Here is a 21980-nt window from a genome sequence, read left to right on the forward strand (position 1 = left end):
TCCATCATGGCAGGAAGTCTTGCCGTCCCACTCTGCACAACGTCTTGGTGTCGGTCTGCGTAGACCAAACGGGCGGGTGGGGTTTGAATACTGAGTGGGACAGGATCTGGAGGATAACGTGGCCGCAGGTAGGGAGGGTGGAATGCTTTTCAATAGTTCACTTGTTTCAAAAATGTTCACTTGTTATTATCACTATTATTCTCTTGTTATTGTTACTAAATTGGGCACTTGTATTCAATACTTAAATGTTCATTTATTACTTAACTGTTCACTTTCCATTCTTACTGAAATGGTCACTTGTTATCATGACTGAAATGGTCACTTGTTATCATTACTTAAAAGTTCACTTGGTATTATTACTTAAATGGTCACTTGTCATCAACACTTAAATGATGACTTGTTATTAATACTTAAATGTTTAATTTCTTCTAATGTTTTGGGGATTTTCAGGGAAGGGTTGGTTGGTGCGGGGGATGGGGGGTTGGAGGGAGGGTGTTGTTCATTAGTTCTTTAAAAAATTGTGTTTCTTAATAAAATAAAAACATTTCTACAACTTTTGTACCTTCTCTGTTACTTACAACATACAGTTTTTCATGCATATTTGTTTGTTTATTCTGTTGCTCCACGGAAATGAAACTTTTGATTAACCGTAGCTGTAATTGAACGTTTGAATATCAACAATAGTAGTTCATGCGAAGCCTTCATTAATGAGCTGCTGACGCAAAAGCTTAGCGGCCGTGTAACTGCCACTGGTCTTCGGGAAAGGTGTGGTGGTACCGGTGCCAGATCGCCATGCTGATTCAAGTTCCCCTATGTCCTTGCCCACGTCCTCTCCCGCTTGTTCCTCCTCTTCATCCTCGCCGGCTGCCTCTTCGGTCTCATCTCCTTCTGGAGGTGGACCTGCAGCATGATCTGGCATTATTTGTCCTCTCTTTATAGCTAGGTTATGCAGCACACAACACAATAAACTCTGCTACCTGATCAGGGTGGTACTGGAGGCTGCCTCCGGAATGATCCGGGCATCTGAAGCGCTGCTTTAGGACTCCAATTGTCTTTTCAACGATGTTGCGAGTCGCTATGTGACTTTCATTATACCGTCTCTGTGCTTCAGTGACAGGATTACGCAGAGGGATCATGAGCCAACTTGCAAGGCCATATCCTTTATCCCCCCCAGCATCCAACCTTGACGTTCTGGCTGATTGACAAACAGGTCAGGGATAGCACTTTCACGTAAGATGTGCGCATCATGGATGCTGCCAGGAAATGTAGCATTTACTGTCATAATTGTTTGATTGTGGTCGACAATTAGGTGAGTGGAATCCCTTTCTGTTACGAAACACCTTTGCGTTCTTTAAGGGTGCTTTCAGGGCAATGTGCGTGCAGTCTATTGCTCCCTGCACCTTGGGGAAGTCTGCTATTCTCGAGAAACCCAAATCCCTCTCGGTCTGTGCCTCCCTGGTCATTGGGAAGCTTATGAAGTCAATCCTGCAAGTGAAAAGGGCTTCAGTCACCTGTCGAATGTAGCCGTATGTAGCGTGCTGAGAGATATGGCAGATGTCGCCAGCTGAAGCCTGAAAAGATCCCGATGCGTAAAAGGCTAGGGCAGCAGTAAGCTTCACCTCAATGGACAGTGCGGTTCTGATGGTGCTGGAAGGTTGCAGATCATCCTTGACGAGTTGACATATCTCATCGATGACCTCCTTCCGGAATCACAGCCTCCTAAAACAAGCATTGTCAGACAAGTTCAGGTAGGATTGCTTTTCCAAGTACCTTCGTTGGCTATACGGTCTCCTCCTCTGTCTTCATCGCCATCTACGCATGACTGTGCCACCTCTTCGATTGATCCTTTCAGTAACCAGTGTGTGAGCAGTTGCAATTAAAGGCAGGGAAAGCATGGGCCCCATCACTATCGATAATTACTTTCACTAATTTTAATAATCTCTCTACTCTATACTCTCTAATCACTGTAGTCTGCCCTCTCTAAGCTGTATACCAGTCAGTTTGATAGGCCCCAACAATATCGTTACATAACTTCACTATGTAAAAGCTATTTACAAAATAATTCCAATATATGAGATCTATTTAGCATAAATAAGTTGATAATACCTATTTATATTGTCCCAAATTTCTGAGTACAATTTTCTTCAATTTTACTCTCTAAATGACTCAAATAATTCTCCACCCTTCCTTCAAAGTTCAAAACGGTGTCCGTAGTGCCCATTTCCTTCCCTTAAGCCCTGAAAAAGCAACTATTTTTCAGCACTCTTTTGGGCCTTGCATCGGCCCAGAAAAGTGCATGCTAGGTGCCGAAACTTGGGATGGGCCTTGTGTGGGCGATCATCTCAGCGATCAAAGTGGAAACTTAGCACCTGTTTTTCCGCCGATGTTTTGGGCCTAGTTTCCACTTTTTGCTCAAAATGGGCGATAGAGGTCCGTTTTGGGAGATAGGTGGGCGATGTGAAGTGGAAAGTCTAGCCCGAAGTTCCAGTCTCGGGCTCCTTTTGAAAAAATTTTTTAAAAATATATATAATTTTTGTTTAATATGTGAATGCCAATTACATTACCTGCAGTGATTTTGCTGGCTAGAAATACATCTCTTAGCCACATTTAGAAAATTTGAATAACTTTTACCATTTTACTAGTCCTTTTTCTACCATCTTTCTTCACCCAACAACACTAATTTCGAACAATAATCTATAAATAGTTTATAATTTTTAAAAATTCATGCAGATACACTTTTTTCAGAATGCACCACTATGGGGACAACTGAATACCTAAAAATCCATCATCTCAGTAACTGTTCTGGTAACAGACTACTGAAACTCTCAAGGAAACTTACTTCTTCCCACTAAAGAAGCAACACTTTCTGCATTCAAAATACAGATTCTCACGGTGTACTTTACGATAATGACTCTTCACATTCTGGAACTGGCAAGTGGTAAACTTGCAAAATTCACATGCGTAGTTCTTCACTTTAGCAGGCTTTGGCAAGGATTTCAATGCTTCTATTCCAGAGCCAGAAGACTGAACGACACACTCCTGGCAATCACTGTGTGGAAACTCCAGAAAGACATTTTCTGAAATGACAAAAACTCATATAAATCCACTTATCAGCCTAAATCTATAGGAACAGAAATATGGCATTCTGATTAAATGTTGGATCGAGCGGGAAGAGAAGGATGGAACGCAAACTTGCATTTATATTGCACCTTTCACATCCGCTGAAGATCCCAAGGCTCTTCATGGCCAAAGAAGTACCTTTGAAGTGTAGTCACTGCTGTGTAAGCAAACGTGCCAAATGAGGGCATAGACTATAGGCCCCCTAACAGTAGCTACACTGTTGGACAGAGTATAAATCAAGAAATAATGGAGGCTTGTAAGAAAGGTATGGCAATAATCATTGGCGATTTTAATGTTGATTGGACAACTCAAATTGGCCAAGGTAACCTTGAGGAAGAGTTCAGTGTGTATCTGGGGTGGTTTCCTTGAAGAGTACGTTGTGGAATCAACCAGGGAGTAGGCTATCTTAGATCTGGTACTATGTGATGAGACTGAATTAATAATAATAATACTATGATCTCATAGTAAAGGATCCTCTAGGAAAGAGTGATCAAAGCATGATTGAATTTCATATTCAGCTGGAGGATGAGAAAGTTGGGTCTCAAACAAGTGTCCTGATATTAAATAAAGACGATTACAAAGGTATGAAGGCAGAGTTGGCAAAAGAGGACTGGGAAAATAGATTAAAGTACAAGATGGTTGATAAGCAGTGCCAGACATTTAATTAGATATTTCATAACTCTCAACAAAAATATATTCCAGGTGAGAAGGAAAGACTCTAAGAGAAGGGAGAACCATCCGTGGCTAACTAAGGAAATAAAGGATGGGATCAAATTGAAAACAATGGCATACAATGTTGCCAAGATTAGTAAGAGGCCAGAGGATTGGGAAATTTAAAAAAAACAAAGGACGACTAAAAAAATGAGAGAAGCTGGATAATGAGAGTAAACTAGCAAGAAATATAAAAACTGATAGCAAGAGCTTCTACAGGTATATAGGGCCCAAATTTCCCCAAGAGTTGCCCCGTTTTTTTTTGGAGTAAGTAGCCTTTTTTGGAGTAACTTAAAAATAGCAAATTTCCCCATTTAAATTGCTCCAATGTAAGTCAGTTAGTTAGGTTTTTTTCTAGTTTAGTTTGTTTTCTCCAAAAGGGGGCGTGACATGCCACTTACACCTCTTCTGGCAATAGAAGCAAATTTGGCCAGCTGAAAGTTATTCCAAACTAACTTAGACCAGTGTATGTGGCCACTTTTGTTGGCACAGAAAAACCTTCCCTACATTTAAGAAATCAGCGCAGGTATCCAGAGATAGGGTGGGGGGTAAGTTAGAGGATTCCAAAGCTCTAAAGACCTTCACAACATCAGCACAACATTACAACCTCTTCAGCACAACCGCTGCACAACATCACCACAAATAAAAGATAAATCAGCGACAGAAAATAGAGCAGTCTTACCTTGCCGACTGCAGAACGCACTGGCTAGCCTTCCCGCCAGGGCGACAGGCGGCAGGCATGCATGACTGTAGGGGTGAGGAATTTTTACTTTTTACAGTTGACTCTAAATGTTGCATGGTCCTAATGGAGGATGATTCAGTTTTAATGCAAAGTATCTTTTATTGTAAATTTTATAGTGCACTTCAACGATACCAACAACAGCAGCCACAACAGGAAACAAAGTCTGCACCCATCCCTCACCCACATCTTGGGGAAAGTGCACTTCCTTATAGGGTCGGTGATGATGTTGGGGGGGGGGGGGGTTTGGGGGCCCGGCTTGGGTCTGACCGGTGGCTGGTACATGGAGTGAAGTGGGAGTGGCATTTGAGTCTCCGGCCTTTGTGCCCTTATTGCAGAAGCCAGCTCCCTCACGGCATCTGCCATCGTCTGCACACCCTCTGAAATGCCAGCCCTGACTTCCCGTCTTAGTGCAGAGATTTCACCAGTGTCGCGACCTCATCACGCACCCCACTGACAGCCGCCACAAGTGATCTTGTGAGGGCATTGGTCTCCTCACCCAATGAAACAACCTGATTAACCTCTGCTGAGGGCTGCCTCTCAGGAGAGACTGGTCGGCTTCTCCTTCCCCTCGCCATGGGTCTGCCTAGTGGCACCCCTCCAGTGCGAGGCGCAGGCTGGGACGGTAGAGGACTGGGTGTCCCAAGATGCATTTCCCGACCGCCACTCGGACCCGCGACCTCGGAAGGTGTGAACCCATGGAAGGTTGCCGAGGAGCTAATGGAAGATTCTGGCAGCGTGATGTCCTGTGATATATCCTGATCCATATCGCGGTCAGCATTCTCCTGAGCACACATTTCCATGGATCCCTCCTACCCCCACCCGCCTTGGTCTGGAATGCACGTATCTGGATCCTCAGGATCTTGGAGTGTCATCTTCTTCTGCAAAAGACAACACAACAGTCAAATGGTTAGCAGCACAGAAGGGGGCAGGATGGGTGGCATGAGTAGTCTCACGCGTCAGTCAGCAGGTTGATTTGAAGGGCCACTATGCATTTTAATGACTCACCCTCACGTGTGGGTCCAGCTTGTGCAGAGCTGATTCTTTTTCTGCCGGTGTGAGTCAGCAAGGCAGTAACCCTCTTTTCCAGGGTTGTCAGTTGGTGCGGATTTGGCAGACCTCCTCCTGTTCTAGTTCTCTCCCTCTTGTTGTGGACCAATTTTTTCTGCAAAGATGAAAATATTAATTGTCAGACATGGTGCGCTTCTGATGGGTGGGACACATACAGATGCTCACATTTTCCACTGCAATTCAATTTAAAGAAGATAATATTTACAATCACTACTTGACCAACGTCCTGCCATTTCTTGCACTGGCTTCCAGATCGTGCGGTGTTGACCCCAACAGAGAATTCTTCTGCAACGAGGTTCCATCCTTTTCTCATTTCCTTGGGCGAGACCTTTGATGGACCACTCTTGCTGATATCTTGCTCCAGCCATTTCTCCTCAATTAGTCACTATTTTCTCCAATTCCTCATGGAGAAAATTCTTGGTTCGTCTTGCACCATTCGTCTATTGGACTCAAACGCAGGTAATGTTCAAAGATCACACTTACACCTCTCCAGCACTCCTTTCCACTCCCTCAGCCACACAAAAATCAATATTCAGACCACACCTTCATATATGCTCCATAACCAATTATTCTGAGGACGCTCGCCCTTTAATTGGCCAATTGTCAAGCTTCCTGTTACACTGAACATTCGCGCAAACTTAACCGCCCATCGCGCATGCGTACACGCTCAAACAGTCATGCGTGCCCTTGCCGGCACTACACAACACACTGGGCTCAAGCCTTGCCCACCTGCCAGCCGCGAAGTTCCGCCCTCCCCCACCCCACCAGCACCCCAGATTTTGCTGCGCGACGCCGATGGATCCAGAAGACGAGGGAGTGGCCAAATTCACAGGTAGATTTTTGCCGCTTTTCCCCCCCCCCGCCCCCCCAGGAAGTCGGCTGCTCTAAGCATCTAGGGAAATTTGGGGCCATAAAAAGGAAGGGAGTAGCTAAAGTAAACATTGGCCCCTTAGAGGATGAGACTGGGTAATAAATAATGGGTTACATGGAAATGGTAGAGACTTTGAACAAATATTTTATATCGGTCTTTACGGTAGAAGACAAAAACATCCCAATAATAGATAATCAAGGGGCTCTAGGGAGGGGGAAACTTAAAACAATCACTACCACTAAAGAAAAAGTACTCGGTAAAATAATGGAACTAAAGGTGGACAAGTCCCCTGGACCAGATGGCCTGCATCCTAGGGTTTTAAAAGAAGTGGCTGAAAAGATAGCGATGCATTGGTTGCAATCTACCAAAAGGGACAAAGAAAGCAGGAAACTATAGACCAGCTAGCCTAACATCTGTTGTTGGGAAAATGCTGGAGTCCATCATTAAGGAAGTAGTAGGACATTTGGAAAAGCATAATACAGTCAAGCAGAGTCAGCATGGTTTCATGAAAGGGAAATCATGTTTGACAAATTTGCTGAAGTTCTTTGAGGATGTAACGAGTAGAGTGGATAAGGGGGAAATCAGTGGATGTGGTGTATTTGGATTTCCAGAAGGTATTTGATAAGGTGCCACACAAGATAAGAGCTCACGGGGTTGGGGGTAATATATTAGTATGGCTAGAGGATTGGCTAACTAACAGAAAAGAGAGTCGGGATAAATGGGACATTTTCTGGTTGGTAAACGGTAACGAGTAGGGTGCCACAGGGATTGGTGTTGGGGCCTCGACAATTTACAATCTATATTAATGATTTGGATGAAAGGACAGAGTGTAATATAGCCAAGTTTGCCGATGATACTATTGTGTTCCGAACACAGATGAGACTGCACACAGGGAGGTTAAGGTAACAGTGACCTCAGTCTTTATTAAAACACTCCAGAGTGAGGAACAGGCCTTAGAGGACGACTTATATACAGTGTTCCCAAGAGATGCTGGGATCCCTGGGAGTGCATGCTTTACAGATACACAACATCACTCCCCCCCCCAAAGTCAAAGTGAAAACTATTTACAAGGTGAGGCGGTTGGGAGTCTTTCTTTCCCTGGTGGACCGCCTCGGTACAAACGTCTGTTCTGGTGTGTTGGCTGTGCCCTCGCTGGGCTGGCGTGTTGTTGCCCCTGCAGGGCTGCTGGGTGAGCCTGGCCTTGCTGGGCTGTTGGGCGTGATGGGTTCAATTTCCTGGTGCGGGGTGGTGTCGTTGATCCTTTGGGGGTGTGTGTTGTGGGCTCGAAAAAGGTGGTGACTGTTGTGGGTTGTTCAGGGCAGTCTGTGAACCGCAGCCACGTTTGGTCCAGGTGCTTTCTGCAAATTTGTCCATTGTCTAGTTTGACTACAAACACCCTACTCCCTTCTTTAGCTATCACCGTGCCCGCGATCCACTTGGGACCATGTCCATAGTTTAGCACATACGCAGGGTTATTCAGATCAATTTCCCGTGACACACTGGCGCGACCATTGTTTACATTTTGTTGCTGCCGCCTGCCCTCTCCCTGATCATGCAGGTTGGGGTGAACCAGCGAGAGTCTGGTTTTAAGTGTCCTTTTCATGAGTAGCTCAGCAGGGGGCACCCCTGTGAGCAAGTAGGGTCTCGTGCGGTAGCTGAGCAGTACTCGGGGCAGGCGGGTTTGGAGTGAGCCTTCTGTGACTCGTTTAAGGCTCGGTTTGATGGTTTGTACTGCCTGCACTGCCTGCCCATTGGAAGCTGGTTTAAACGGGGCCGAGGTGACATGTTTGATCCCATTGCGGGTCATGAATTCTTTAAATTCGGCACTGGTGAAACATGGCCCATTGTCACTGACCAGTATGTCAGGAAGGCCGTGGGTGGCAAACATGGCCCTCAGGCTTTCAATGGTGGCGGTGGCGGTGCTTCCCAACATTATTTCACATTCAATCCATTTTGAAAAAACATCCACCACCACCAAGAACATTTTACCGAGAAACGGGCCCGCATAGTCGACATGGATCCTCGACCATGGTCTGGAGGGCCAGGACCACAAACTTAGTGGTACCTCTCTGGACGCATTGCTCAACTGAGCACACACGCATTGCCGTACACAGGACTCTAAATCAGAGTCGATACCGGGCCACCACACGTGGGATCTGGCTATCGCTTTCATCATTACTATATCCGGGTGTGTGCTGTGGAAATCCGAGATGAATGTCTCCCTGCCCTTTTTGGGTAGGGCTACGCGGTTACCCCACAACAGGCAGTCTGCCTGAATGGACAGCTCATCCTTTCGCCGCTGGAACGGCTTGATTAGCTCTTGCATTTCAACGGGGATGCTGGCCCAGCTCTCATGCAGTACACAGTTTTCTTTACTAGGGACAGCAGAGGATCTTGGCTGGTCCAAGTCCTAATCTGGCTGGCCGTGACAGGTGATTTATCATTTTCAAACGCTTCCATGACCATCATGCGGGCTGTGCCACCATCAACAAGTTTGCAGGCTGCGCCATTTCCACCCCATGGTGGGCAATGGTAGCCAACAGAGCATTCACACAGTTCTTGGTGCCTGGCCTGTGGCGGATGGTATAGTTATACGTCGATAGTGCAAGTGCCCATCTTTGCATGCGAGCTGAGGCATTAATATTTATCCCCTTGTTTTCAGCGAACAGGGATATGAGGAGCTTGTGATTGGCCTCAAATTTGAGCTGGAAACCAAACAGGTACTGATGCATTTTCTTTACCCCGAACACACACGCTAATGCCTCTTTCTCAATCATGCTGTAGGCCCCCTCAGCCTTAAAGCTCCTGGAGGCATAGGTGACAGGTTGCAACTTCCCCGCAACGTTAGCTTGTTGTAATACATGCCCGATTCCGTACGACGACGCATCATATGCTAGCACAAGTCTTTTACATGGGTTATACAATACAAGCAGCTTGTTGGAGCATAAAATGTTTCTGGATTTCTCAAAAGCAATTACTTGTTTTTTTCCCCATACCCAGTTCTCACCTTTATGCAATAACACATGTATGGGCTCTAAGGAGGGTGCTTAACCCCGGTAGGAAGTTACCAAAATAGCTGAGGAGTCCCAGGAACGACTGCAGCTCCGTGACGTTGTATGGCCTGGGCGCATTCCTGATGGCCTCTGTCTTGGCGTCTGTGGGCCGAATGCCGTCCGCCGCGATCTTTCTCCCCGACAACTCCACTTCTGTTGCCATGAAGACACATTTCGACCTCTTCAGCCACAGCCCTATGCGATCCAGTCGCTGGAGGACCTCCTCCAGGTTTTGTAGGTGCTCGACGGTGTTCTGACCCGTGACCAATATGTCGTCCTGAAAAACCACCATGCGTGGTACCGACTTGAGTAGACTCTCCATGTTTCTCTGGCAGATCGCTACAGCCGACCGAATTCCAAATCGGCATCTGTTGTAGATGAACAGTCCCTTGTGCGTGTTGATGCAGGTGAGGACCTTCGAAGACTCCTCCAGCTCCTGCGTCATGTAGGCCGAAGTCAGGTCGATCTTGAACGTCTTGCCTCCTGCCAGCGTCACAAATAGGTCGTCTGCCTTAGATAGCAGGTATTGGTCCTGTAGTGAGAAATGATTAATAGTTACTTTATATATCGCCGTAAATCCTGACCATGCCATCACTTTTGAGTACTGGAACAATCGGGCTGGCCCACTCGCTGAATTCCACTGGGGAGATGATGCCCTCGCGTTGCAGCCTGTCCAGCTCGATTTCCACTCTCTCCCTCATCATGTGAGGTACCGCTCGCGCCTTCTGGTGAATGGGTCGTGCCTCTGGTACCAAGTGGATCCGCACCTTCGCCCCGGAAAAGTTTCCAATGCCTGGCTCAAAAAGGGAAGGAAATTTGTTAAGAACCTGGGTACATGAGGCCTCATCGACATGTGATAGCGCTCGGATGTCATCCCAGTTCCAGCAGATTTTGCCCAACCAGCTCCTTCTAAGCAGTGTGAGGCCATCACCCGGGACAATCCAGAGTGGCAGTTCGTGCACCGTGCCCTCGTAGGTGACCTTGACCATGGCGCTGCCCAGGACAGTGATGCGCTCTTTGGTGTACGTTCTCAGTTTTGTGTGGATGGGGCTCAGGGCTAGTCTGAGTGCCTTGTTGCACCACAGTCTCTCGACATCTTTTTAATCATGATAGATTGGCAAGCGCCAGTGTCCAGTTCCATGGCTACGGGTAAGCCATTCAATTTTACATTTAGCATTATAGGTGGACATTTCGTTGAAAATGTATGCACCCCGTGTACTTCAGTATCTGCCTCCTCTGAGGCTCGAAATTGCTTTGATCCACCATGGACCGATCTTCCTCTGCCACGTGGTGGTTAGCAGATTTGCAAGCTCAGTGGAGGTGCCCCATTGTTCCACAGCTCTTGCAAACATACCCTTTGAAGTGGCATGAATAGAAGCCTCCACAACGGCAAAAAGGTGTGAATTGCCTTGCATTTATCCTTTGTTGCGGACCCCGAGTCATCTGAGGCCTGTTGGCAGTTGCAGACTCGTGGTTTCTGCCCTGTACATTTCTGCTCGCAAACACAGTTCCAGTTAAGTGCTAGCAATGTGCATAAATTGTGTGTTGAGAGATTTGTTTGGTGTTATCACTGGTGGACATAAACACCTGTGCTATCGCAATGGCCTTACTGAGGGTCGGTGTCTCTACAGTCAAAAGTTTTCGTAGGATGGTCTCGTGGCCAATGCCCAGTACAAAAAAGTCTCTGAACATCTGCTCCAGGTAGCTATCAAACTCACATTGTCCTGCAAGTCGCCTTAGCTCGGCGACGTAGCTCGCCACTTCCTGACCTTCAGATCGCTGGCACGTGTAGAACCGATACCTCGCCATCAGCATGCTCTCCCTCGGGTTAAGATGCTCCCGAACCAGTGTACACAACTCCTCATACGACTTATCTGTGGGTCTCACCGGAGCCAGAAGATTCTTCATGAGGCTGTAGGTCGGTGCCCTGCAGACCGTGAGGAGGACCGCTCTCCTTTTTGTAGTGCTTCCTTCTCCGTCCAGCTCGTTGGTTACAAAGTACTGGTCTAGCCATAGGATTCCCAGTCCTCACCCTCTGAGAACTTCTCCAGGATGTCCACAGTTTGTTGCATCTTTGCATTGGATTCATATACTCGTCGCCAGTTATTGTGTTCCTAACACAGATGAGACTGCACACAGGGAGGTTAAAGTAACAGTGACCTCAGTCTTTAATAAGACACTCCAGACTGAGGAACAGACCTTAGGGGCCGGCTTATATACAGTGTTCCGAAGGGATGCTGGGATACCTTGGGACTTCAGGGGATGCGCTCCCTGGTGGCTGAACATGGGAGTGCATGCTTTACAGATACATAATAGATACAAAAATTGGTAGGAAAGCAAGTTGTGAGGAGGGCAGAAAGAATCTGCAAAGGGATACAAACCGGCTAAGTGAGTTGTTTTCTTTGGAACAGAGGAGGCTGAGGGGAGACCTAATTGAGGTGTATAAAATTATGAGGGGTCAAGATAGAGTGGATAGGAAGGACTTATTACCCTTAGCAGAGGGGTCAATAACCAGAGGGCATAGATTTAAAGTAATTGGTAGGAGGTTTAAAGGGAATTTGAGGAGACTTTATTTCCACTCAGAGGGGGTCTGAAACTCACTGTCTGAAAGGGTGGTAGAGGCAGAAACCCTCATAGCATTTTTTAAGTACTTGGATATGCATTTGAAGTGCAGTAACCTACAAGGCTACGGACTAAAAGCTGGAAAGTGGGATTAACCTGGATAGCATGTTGTCGCCCAGCATGGACACGATGAGCTGAATTGCCTCCTTCTGTGCTGTAGATTTCCACGATTTTATGGACCATGAAAGGATAGAGCAGGGTACTTTCTAAAAAGGGGTATTTGGGTACATTACAACTTTGACTACACTTCAAAAGTACTTCACTGAAGCATTTTGGATAGACGGAGGACATGAAAGGCGCTATATGTCCTTTCCTGTTGCTCATTCCAGACAACATTTTATGCATCTATTTTTCATCAACAGCCATTCAGCATAAAATATATTATATAACTATGATAAGTCTAGCTATCTCCATTATATATTCACTTCGGTCATCTTGTGCTGCTTGCCGCATTATTAGTTGAATTTCTTGGCTCGGAATTTGTATTTCATTGCTCACAGAAGAGATTTGGGGCTAGACTTTCCATCAGGATCGATATCACCTAAAAATGGTGATATTTCAGGTGTTAGTGATATTTTTTGGGATCGCCGGAATATCACCCATTTTAAAAACCACTAGTTTTGAGTTTTTAATTTGGGCATTAGCCATAACAATGTGAAATGGGCATTAGCGATTTATTCCATCGTGCAAGGCCGGCATCCATAGCAACGGCCTTAACTTTTCCTGCGACAATTCAGGAGGTCAGGGGTCTTCTGCACGAGAGAGAGAGAACTGGTTTTGTGGATTGGATATTGAATAATTGATTTTTGCCGGAAAATAATTATAAATAATAGAGCACGTAGAGGTGGCATTGAGTGATGTCGTACGGGTGGAGAAGATGGATGAAGGGAGTGATCTGGGTGAGATGGGAAAGGAGATGGGTGTCAGAAGGCATGCCAAGCGTTTTTCCGAGGAGGCCAATGCTGCCCTCATCCACGAAGTAGAAACTCATTAGGCCCAATTGACCCGGGGTGGTCGTGGGAAACCACCCCCCAGGATTTATAAGCGAATATGGGCGGAGATCGCAGAGGTGGTCTCGTTGGCGGCACATGACGTCCGTGAGCCAAATCAATGCCCCAAGCGCTGGAACAACCTTGTTGGTTCCGGAAGAGTAAGTATTAAATTTATTATAATGATGCAATGACTCATTAAGCTAAATGTAGATCGGCTGGATTGTAATTAAGCTGGTAATCTTGATGTCATGCTTTAGTTCCTAACCTCAATCTTATTAAATTTATTCTCAGACCGTAGATAACCATGCATTCAATTGCATACTAAGCGTATTAGCATATAACGTTAATGATGAATATCATAACAATCATCATCATAGGCAGTCCCGAGTCGAGGATGACTTGCTTCCACGCCAAACAGTTCACAGGAGTTTCAATGAAGGACCGAATATTCTAGGTCCCGAACTAAATCTTGGAGGGTGGAAGATGCCAGTGCGTGGATTTTAACATGTGGTGGCCGTTGCACACCAGCCACCATAGGGGCTTGACAGAGTTAGGTCTTGGTCCAGTGGCAAGGATTAATCAAGACAACTGGAGACCAGCTCTGCTGCTCTGACCTAATGTGCACACATATTGCAGTGTGGGCTGACCAATGCTGCCCCGGGCCCTCGCCTCTATAAGCCCCGAATTCACCCCTCTCCTTGGCCCCGATCACGTCCCTCTGCAATCTATCGCCGCTCCTTCGCCCCGACCTCGCCGCTACTGTAGTACCTGCCCACGCTCCAATCACCGACTTGGAGCTTGGTGGCATCAAATCCAGTAGGTCTCTTTGCTGCTGTTGCTCTCCTGCTCCAGCACGTGCTGCTCCCTGGAGTGGTATGGCACCATGCTGCTCCTTCCGCTCCCTGGCCTGTTCTGATGGTGCTCGCAGGCCGGGGGCCACGCAGACTGCTGGGCCAGGCTGCCATGCTGCTCCTTCATGGAGCGGAAGGAGCAGCGTGGTGGCCCCCAGCCTGCAAGCACCATCAGAGCAGATGATGAATAGCAAGGGTGATGACTAATTGTGGATTGTGTGTGCTGTGTATTAATAGTACAGGCATCTATTAATATCTGTAATAGTACCTAGGCAAGAGCTTATGCCATGCTCTTGTCACCCTAGCAGAAGCAACTCAAAAAACCGGGCCGAGCAAAAGCAGACTGGAGGAGGACCGGCAGACCTGTGCCAACTCACCGACTGAGGAACGGGCATTAACGTTAGTGGGGGTCCACAATTGTTCGGCCACCCATGATGGTGCTGAACCTGTTTTGTACCACGTGAGTAATATATAAATCATTAGATTTAAATTAATTTAATGCCATTTCAGTTCAATATATGATTGATGTAATGTTATACAATGTTATGTAATTAATGATGGGATCGTGAAATATCATTGTAATGCAATACAGATTCTGTACTATCATGTTGTTAATTATGTGACGTCTGTCGGTGATATTTAGCAGTAGTGTTGCACCTCGTACATATGCCTAGATAGTGTAAGCATTCTCATGTCACTCTGGCATCACCTTCTCTTCTACTAACCTCATTTATGTTTTCTAGGTCCCCAGGCTGTATCTGGAGGCAAGGAGGCAAGAGCCTCTCCTCTGCTCGTATAAGTCCTCTTGTCCACCGAGGACAGTGAGGAAGTGGAAGAAGAGCTTGCAGCAGGTTGTTCAAATGTTCCTGCGGCCACGTCCTCGTCCACCGAGGAAGCAGTGGGGCCAAGCTCCTTGCAGCAGGGCACCCTGAGTGGTTCAATGCCTGCGCCGACCCTGCGGACGTTGGTTCAGTGAGGTCGGATTGCTCCCAGACCGGCAGAAGTCAACCTGGACATTGGTCGAGAGCTCCTCCAGGCAATGGGCGGGTTAACTGGGCACGTTGCCGCTCTGACCGCGATAGTTTCGGAGGAGATGCCGCGGATGGTTGCGGCAATGCAGAGAATAGCTGATTCCATGGATGCCAGGCTGTGGTCTCGGAATACAGCACTGCACCCCAAGGTGCCGTACCGCCATTGCCAATGGATGCGAGTCAGGACGAAGCAGTTGCTTCTGACTTGGAGGACGTTTCTTTGCAAATGTCCTCTCCAGCCTCAGCTTTGACTGCCATCGTCAGACCCCACACAGCAGCAGCGCTCGAGATGCCCTGCTACAAGGCGGCTTGGTGTGGGTAGAAGGGCGGGTGTAAGTGGGAGGGGGTTCTGACTGGGGTGGAGGGTAAAGGCAAGGCAAGGTCGCAAGTAGGGGAGGGGGGGGGGGTGAAACTGTATTTTTTGTATTATTAATAAATTTGTTGACTGTTGGGTGGGTGTTTGTTATATTTATAATTGTTTTTGAAAGTTTGTTGGTTTTATACTGTTGTATATTATGCTGTTACTAATGTTGTTACTGTTATTTAAAACATTTCCGCTGTTGGTGGGGGGGTTGACTATATATTTGTTTAAAAAATGTCTTAAAAAATTTTGTAATCATTAAATATTTTTTATTTAACTTAACATTGTTGTGCAGTTTCTTCCAATAACAGAAAAGTTAAACATCAATACAAAGTTTGCAAACAATGGCGAGGCCAGGCAAGGATGAAATGTAATGTAACAACTGTAACTGTCACCAATGTAACTTCACGCAAAGCGTTGATTTATGAGCTGCTGACGCAACAGTCTTGCAACTGCGTAACTACCACAGGGCTTTTTCTGCGGTCTAGAATGAGGTGGGAGCATGGTTTCAACACCAGCCAGGTTGTCCTCTCGGAGGTCCTTGTCCAACCTCCTCGTCCTCCTCGTCCTCCTCCCCTCTCTCCGGAGGTGGACCGGCAGTCCCATCTGGCAATTCTTGTCCCCTCCAGATAGCTAATTTATACAACATGCAGCACACCACAATTAACTTAGCGACCTGCTCAGGGTGGTATTGTAAGTTGCCTCAAGAGTTGTCCAGGCATTTGAAGCGTAGCTTAAGCACTCCAATTGTCTGACGATATTGCGTGTGGCTCTATGGCTTTCGTTGTAGTGCTTCTCGGCTTCCGTCTGGGGCTTTCGCCGGAGGGGGAGGGGGGGGTGGAGGGGGGCGGGGGGTGTCATGGGCCAGTTGGCAAGGCCATATCCTTTATCCATCCAACTGTGACCTTGTGGCTGACTCTTAAACATGTCAGAGACAGTGCTCTCACGCAAGATGTGCACATCATGGATGCTCCCTGGAAATTTTGCATTAATTGCCATTATAATTTACTTGTGGTCAACAACTAGTTACACATTCAGGGAGTGGAATCCCTTTCGGTTCCGAAACACCTCTGCATCCTGAAAAGATGCTCGCAGGGCAATGTGCGTACAGTCTATTGCTCCCTGCACCCCACTAGTTACTGCTGCCAACCTGAAAATGACCCATTTATCCCGACTCTGTTTTCTAGTAGCTAGCCAATCCTCTATCCATTCGAATATATTACTTCCAACCCAGTGAACTTTTATCTTGTGCAGTAACCTTTTATGTAGTATCTTACTGAATGCCTTCTGGAAATCCAAATACACCACATCCGCTGGTTCTCCTTCATCGACCCTGCTCGTTACATCCTCAAAGAATTCCAGCAATTTTGTCAAACATGATTTCCCTTGCATAAAACCATGCTGACTGCTTGACTATTAGGCTTTTATAAATGTCCTGCTACTGCGTCCTTAATAATTCACTCCAGCATTTTCCCAACGACAGATGTTAGGCTAACTGGTCTATAGTTTCCTGCGTTCTGTCTCCCTCCTTTTTGTTAACTAGGAGCATTACATTTGCAGTTTTCCAATTTGTTAGGACCTCTCAGCAGCAAGCAGAAGCTATCTCATGATTCCCTAGACAATGTAGTTAATAGTTAGACAATTAATCATTTTACGACCCTTTACTATACGCTTTCACTATTACTTTAATTTGGAACAATTGAGTTTCTCTCAATGTTGCCCAATTTTGGTGATTTTATTTAATAGAAACATAGAAAATAGGTGCAGGAGTAGGACACTTGGCCCTTCGAGCCTGCACCACCATTCAATAAGATCATGGCTGATCATTCACCTCAGTATCCCTATCCTGCTTTCTCTCCATACCCCTTGATCCCTTTAGCCGCAAGGGCTATATCTAACTCCCTCTTGAATATATCCAATTAACTGGCATCAACAACTCTGCGGTAGGGAATTCCACAGGTTAACAACTCTCTGAGTGAAGAAGTTTCTCCTCATCTCAGTCCTAATTGTCTACCCCTTATCCTTAGACTGTGTCCCCTGGTTCTGGACTTCCCCAACATCGGGAACATTCTTCCTGCATCTAACCTGTCCAGTCCAGTCAGAATTTTATATGTTTCTATGAGATTCCCCTCTCATCCTTCTAAACTCTAGTGAATAAAGGCCCAGTCGATCCAGTCTCTCCTCATAGGTCAGTCCAGCCATCCCGGGAATCAGTCTGGTGAACCTTCGCCGCACTCCCTTAATAGCAAGAACGTCCTTCCTCAGATTAGGAGACCAAAACTGAACACAATATTCCAGGCAAGGCCTCACCAAGGCCCTGTACAACTGCAGTAAGACCTCCCTTCTCCTATACTCAAAATCGCTAGCTATGAAGGGCAAAATACCATTTGCCTTCCTCACCTCCTGATGTACCTGCATGCCGACTTTCAATGACTGATGTACCATGACAACCAGGTCTCGTTGCACCTCCCCTTTTCCTAATCTGCCACCATTCAGATAATATTCTGCCTTCGTGTTTTTGCCCCCAAAGTCGATAACCTCACATTTATCCACATTATACTGCATCTGCCATGCATTTGCCCACTCACCTAACCTGTCCAAGTCACCCTGCAGCTGCTTAGCGTCCTCCTCACAGCTCACACCACCACCCAGTTTAGTGTCATCTGCAAACTTGGAGATATTACACTCAATTTCTTCATCCAAATCATTAATGTATATTGTAAATAGCTGGGGTCCCAGGACCGAGCCCTGCGGTACCCCACTAGTCACTGCCTGCCATTCTGAAAAGGACCCATTTATCACGACTCTCTGCTGCCTGTCTGCCAATCAGTTCTCTATCCACGTCAGTACATTACCCCTAATAGCACGTGATTTAGTTTTGCACACTAATCTCTTGTGTGGGACCTTGTCAAAAGCCTTTTGAAAGTCCAAATACACGACATCCACTGGTTCTCCCTTGTCCACTCTACTAATTCCAGAAGATTTGTCAAGCAAGATTTCCCTTTCATAAATCCATGTTGACTTGGACCAATCCTGTCACTGCTTTCCAATTTCACTGTTATTTCATCTTTAATAATTGATTCCAACATTTTCCCCACTACTAATGTCAGGCTAACCGGTCTATAATTACCCATTTTCTCTCTCCCTCCTTTTTTAACATTAGCTACACTCCAGTCCATAGGAACTGATCCAGAGTCGATAAGACTGTTGGAAAATGATCACCAATGCATCCATTATTTCTAGGGCCACTTCCTTAAGTACCCTGCAGACCATCAGGCCCAGGGGATTTATCGGCCTTCAATCCCATCAATTTCCCTAACACAATTTCCTGCCTAATAAGGATATCCTTCAGTTCCTCCTTCTCACTAGACCTTTGGTCCCCTAGTACTTCCGGACGGTTATTTGTGTCTTCCTTCGTGAAGACAGAACCAAAGTATTTGTTCAACTGGTCTGCCATTTCTTTGTTCCCCATTATAAATTCACTTGAATCTGACTGCAAGGAACCTACGTTTGTCTTCACTAATCTTTTTCTCTTCACATATCTATAGAAGCTTTTGCAGTCAGTTTTTATGTTCCCGGCAAGCTTCCTCTCCTACTCTATTTTCCCCCTCCTAATCAACCCCTTTGTCCTCCTCTGCTGAATTCTAAATTTCTCCCAGTCCTCCAGTTTGCTGCTTTTTCTGGCCAATTTATAGAAACATAGAAACATAGAAAATAGGTGCAGGAGCAGGCCATTCAGCCCTTCTAGCCTGCACCGCCATTCAATGAGCTCATGGCTGAACATGAAACTTCAGTACCCCCTTCCTGCTTTCTCGCCATACCCCTTGATCCCCCGAGTAGTAAGGACTTCATCTAACTCCCTTTTGAATATATTTAGTGAATTGGCCTCAACTACTTTCTGTGGTAGAGAATTCCACAGGTTTACCACTCTCTGGCTGAAGAAGTTTCTCCTCATCTCAGTCCTAAATGGCTTACCCCTTATCCTTAGACTGTGACCCCTGGTTCTGGACTTCCCCAACATTGGGAACATTCTGACGGGTTTGGACAGGTTGGATCCAACCTGTCCAAACCCGTCAGAATTTTAAACGTTTCTATGAGGTCCCCTCTCACTCTTTTGAACGCCAGTGAATACAAGCCTAGTTGATCCAGTCTTTCTTGATAGGTCAGTCCCACCATCCCGGGAATCAGTCTGGTGAATCTTCGCTGCACTCCCTCAATAGCAAGAATGTCCTTCCTCAAGTTAGGAGACCAAAACTGTACACAATACTCCAGGTGTGGCCTCACCAAGGCCCTGTACAACTGTAGCAACACCTCCCTGCCCCTGTACTCAAATCCCCTCGCTATGAAGGCCAACATGCCATTTGCTTTCTTAACCGCCTGCTGTACCTGCATGCCAACCTTCAGTGACTGATGTACCATGACACCCAGGTCTCGTTGCACCTCCCCTTTTCCTAATCTGTCACCATTCAGATAATAGTCTGTCTCTCTGTTTTTACCACCAAAGTGGATAACCTCACATTTATCCACATTATACTTCATCTGCCACGCATTTGCCCACTCACCTAACCTATCCAAGTCACTCTGCAACCTCATAGCATCCTCCTCGCAGCTCACACTGCCACCCAACTTAGTGTCATCTGCAAATTTGGAGATACTATATTTAATCCCCTCGTCTAAATCATTAATGTACAGTGTAAACAGCTGGGGCCCCAGCACAGAACCCTGCGGTACCCCACTAGTCACTGCCTGCCATTCTGAAAAGTACCCACTTACTCCTACTCTTTGCTTCCTGTCTGACAACCAGTTCTCAATCCACGTCAGCACACTACCCCCAATCCCATGTGCTCTAACTTTGCACATTAATCTCCTGTGTGGGACCTTGTCGAAAGCCTTCTGAAAGTCCAAATATACCACATCAACTGGTTCTCCTTTGTCCACTTTACTGGAAACATCCTCAAAAAATTCCAGAAGATTTGTCAAGCATCATCTCCTTTTCACAAATCCATGCTGACTTGGACCTATCATGTCACCATTTTCCAAATGCGCCGCTATGACATCCTTAATAATTGATTCCATCATTTTACCCACTACTGAGGTCAGGCTGACCGGTCTATAATTCCCTGCTTTCTCTCTCCCTCCTTTTTTTAAAAAGTGGGGTTACATTGGCTACCCTCCACTCGATAGGAACTGATCCAGAGTCAATGGAATGTTGGAAAATGACTGTCAATGCATCCGCTATTTCCAAGGCCACCTCCTTAAGTACTCTGGGATGCAGTCCATCAGGCCCTGGGGATTTATCGGCCTTCAATCCCATCAATTTCCCCAACACAATTTCCCGACGAATAAAGATTTCCCTCCGTTCCTCCTCCTTAATAGACCCTCTGACCACTTTTATATCCGGAAGGTTGTTTGTGTCCTCCTTAGTGAATACTGAACCAAAGTACTTGTTCAATTGGTCTGCCATTTCTTTGTTCCCCGTTATGACTTCCCCTGATTCTGACTGCAGGGGACCTGCGTTTGTCTTTACTAACCTTTTTCTCTTTACATACCTATAGAAACCTTTGCAATCCGCCTTAATGTTCCCTGCAAGCTTCTTCTCGTACTCCATTTTCCCTGCCCTAATCAAACCCTTTGTCCTCCTCTGCTGAGTTCTAAATTTCTCCCAGTCCCCAGGTTCGCTGCTATTTCTGGCTAATTTGTATGCCACTTCCTTGGCTTTAATACTATCCCTGATTTCCCTTGATAACCACGGTTGAGCTACCTTCCCTTTTTTATTTTTACGCCAGACAGGAATGAACAATTGTTGTAGTTCATCCATGCAGTCTCTAAATATCTGCCATTGCCCATCCACAGTCAACCCGTTAAGTATCATTCGCCAATCTATCTTAGCCAATTCACGCCTCATACCTTCAAAGTTACCCTTCTTTAAGTTCTGGACCATGGTCTCTGAATTAACTGTTTCATTCTCCATCCTAATGCAGAATTCCACCATATTATGGTCACTCTCCCCCAAGGGGCCTCGCACAACAAGATTGCTAATTGGTCCTTTCTCATTACACATCACCCAGTCTAAGATGGCCAGCCCTCTCGTTGGTTACTTGACATATTGGTCTAGAAAACCATTCCTAATACACTCCACGAAATCCTCCTCCACCGTATTGCTACCAGTTTGGTTGCCCAATCTATATGTAGATTAAAGTCGCCCATGATAACTGCTGTACCTTTATTGCACGCATCCCTAATTTCTTGTTTGATGCTGTCCCCAACCTCACTACTACTGTTTGGTGGTCTGTACATAACTTCTACTAGCGTTTTCTGCCCTTTGGTATTCCGCAGCTCCACCCATATAGATTCCACATCATCCAAGCTAATGTCTTTCCTAACTATTGCATTAATCTCCTCTTTAACCAGCAACGCTACCCCACCTCCTTTTCCTTTGTCTATCCTTCCTGAATGTTGAATAGCCCTGGATGTTGAGTTCCCAGCCTTGGTCACCCTGGAGCCATGTCTCTGTGATGCCAATTATATCATTTTCATTCATTAATGCCTGTGCAGTTC

The 21980-nt window shown here is 46.1% G+C and overlaps 1 protein-coding gene and 1 long non-coding RNA gene across 8 annotated transcripts in view; both read right to left on the reverse strand.

Annotated features, from left to right (window-relative positions):
• LOC139228737 (zinc finger protein 462-like) overlaps window positions 1–21980 on the reverse strand; it is a 100491-nt gene that overhangs the window by 39414 nt on the left and 39097 nt on the right. For all 7 annotated transcript variants that reach the window (XM_070860051.1, XM_070860052.1, XM_070860053.1 and 4 more), the window contains one exon: window positions 2840–3077. In XM_070860051.1, the coding sequence (XP_070716152.1) occupies window positions 2840–3077 (238 nt within the window). The remainder of the gene's footprint in view (window positions 1–2839; window positions 3078–21980) is intronic.
• Window positions 3681–14540, reverse strand: LOC139228739 (uncharacterized). Its single transcript, XR_011587607.1, has 4 exons — window positions 13948–14540; window positions 5847–6081; window positions 5579–5735; window positions 3681–5451 (listed from the first exon to the last, which is right to left on the reverse strand). It is a non-coding gene; the product is annotated as an uncharacterized lncRNA (long non-coding RNA).

This window comes from Pristiophorus japonicus, chromosome 18 (assembly GCF_044704955.1).
Source record: "Pristiophorus japonicus isolate sPriJap1 chromosome 18, sPriJap1.hap1, whole genome shotgun sequence".
Classification (NCBI taxonomy): domain Eukaryota; kingdom Metazoa; phylum Chordata; class Chondrichthyes; family Pristiophoridae; genus Pristiophorus; species Pristiophorus japonicus.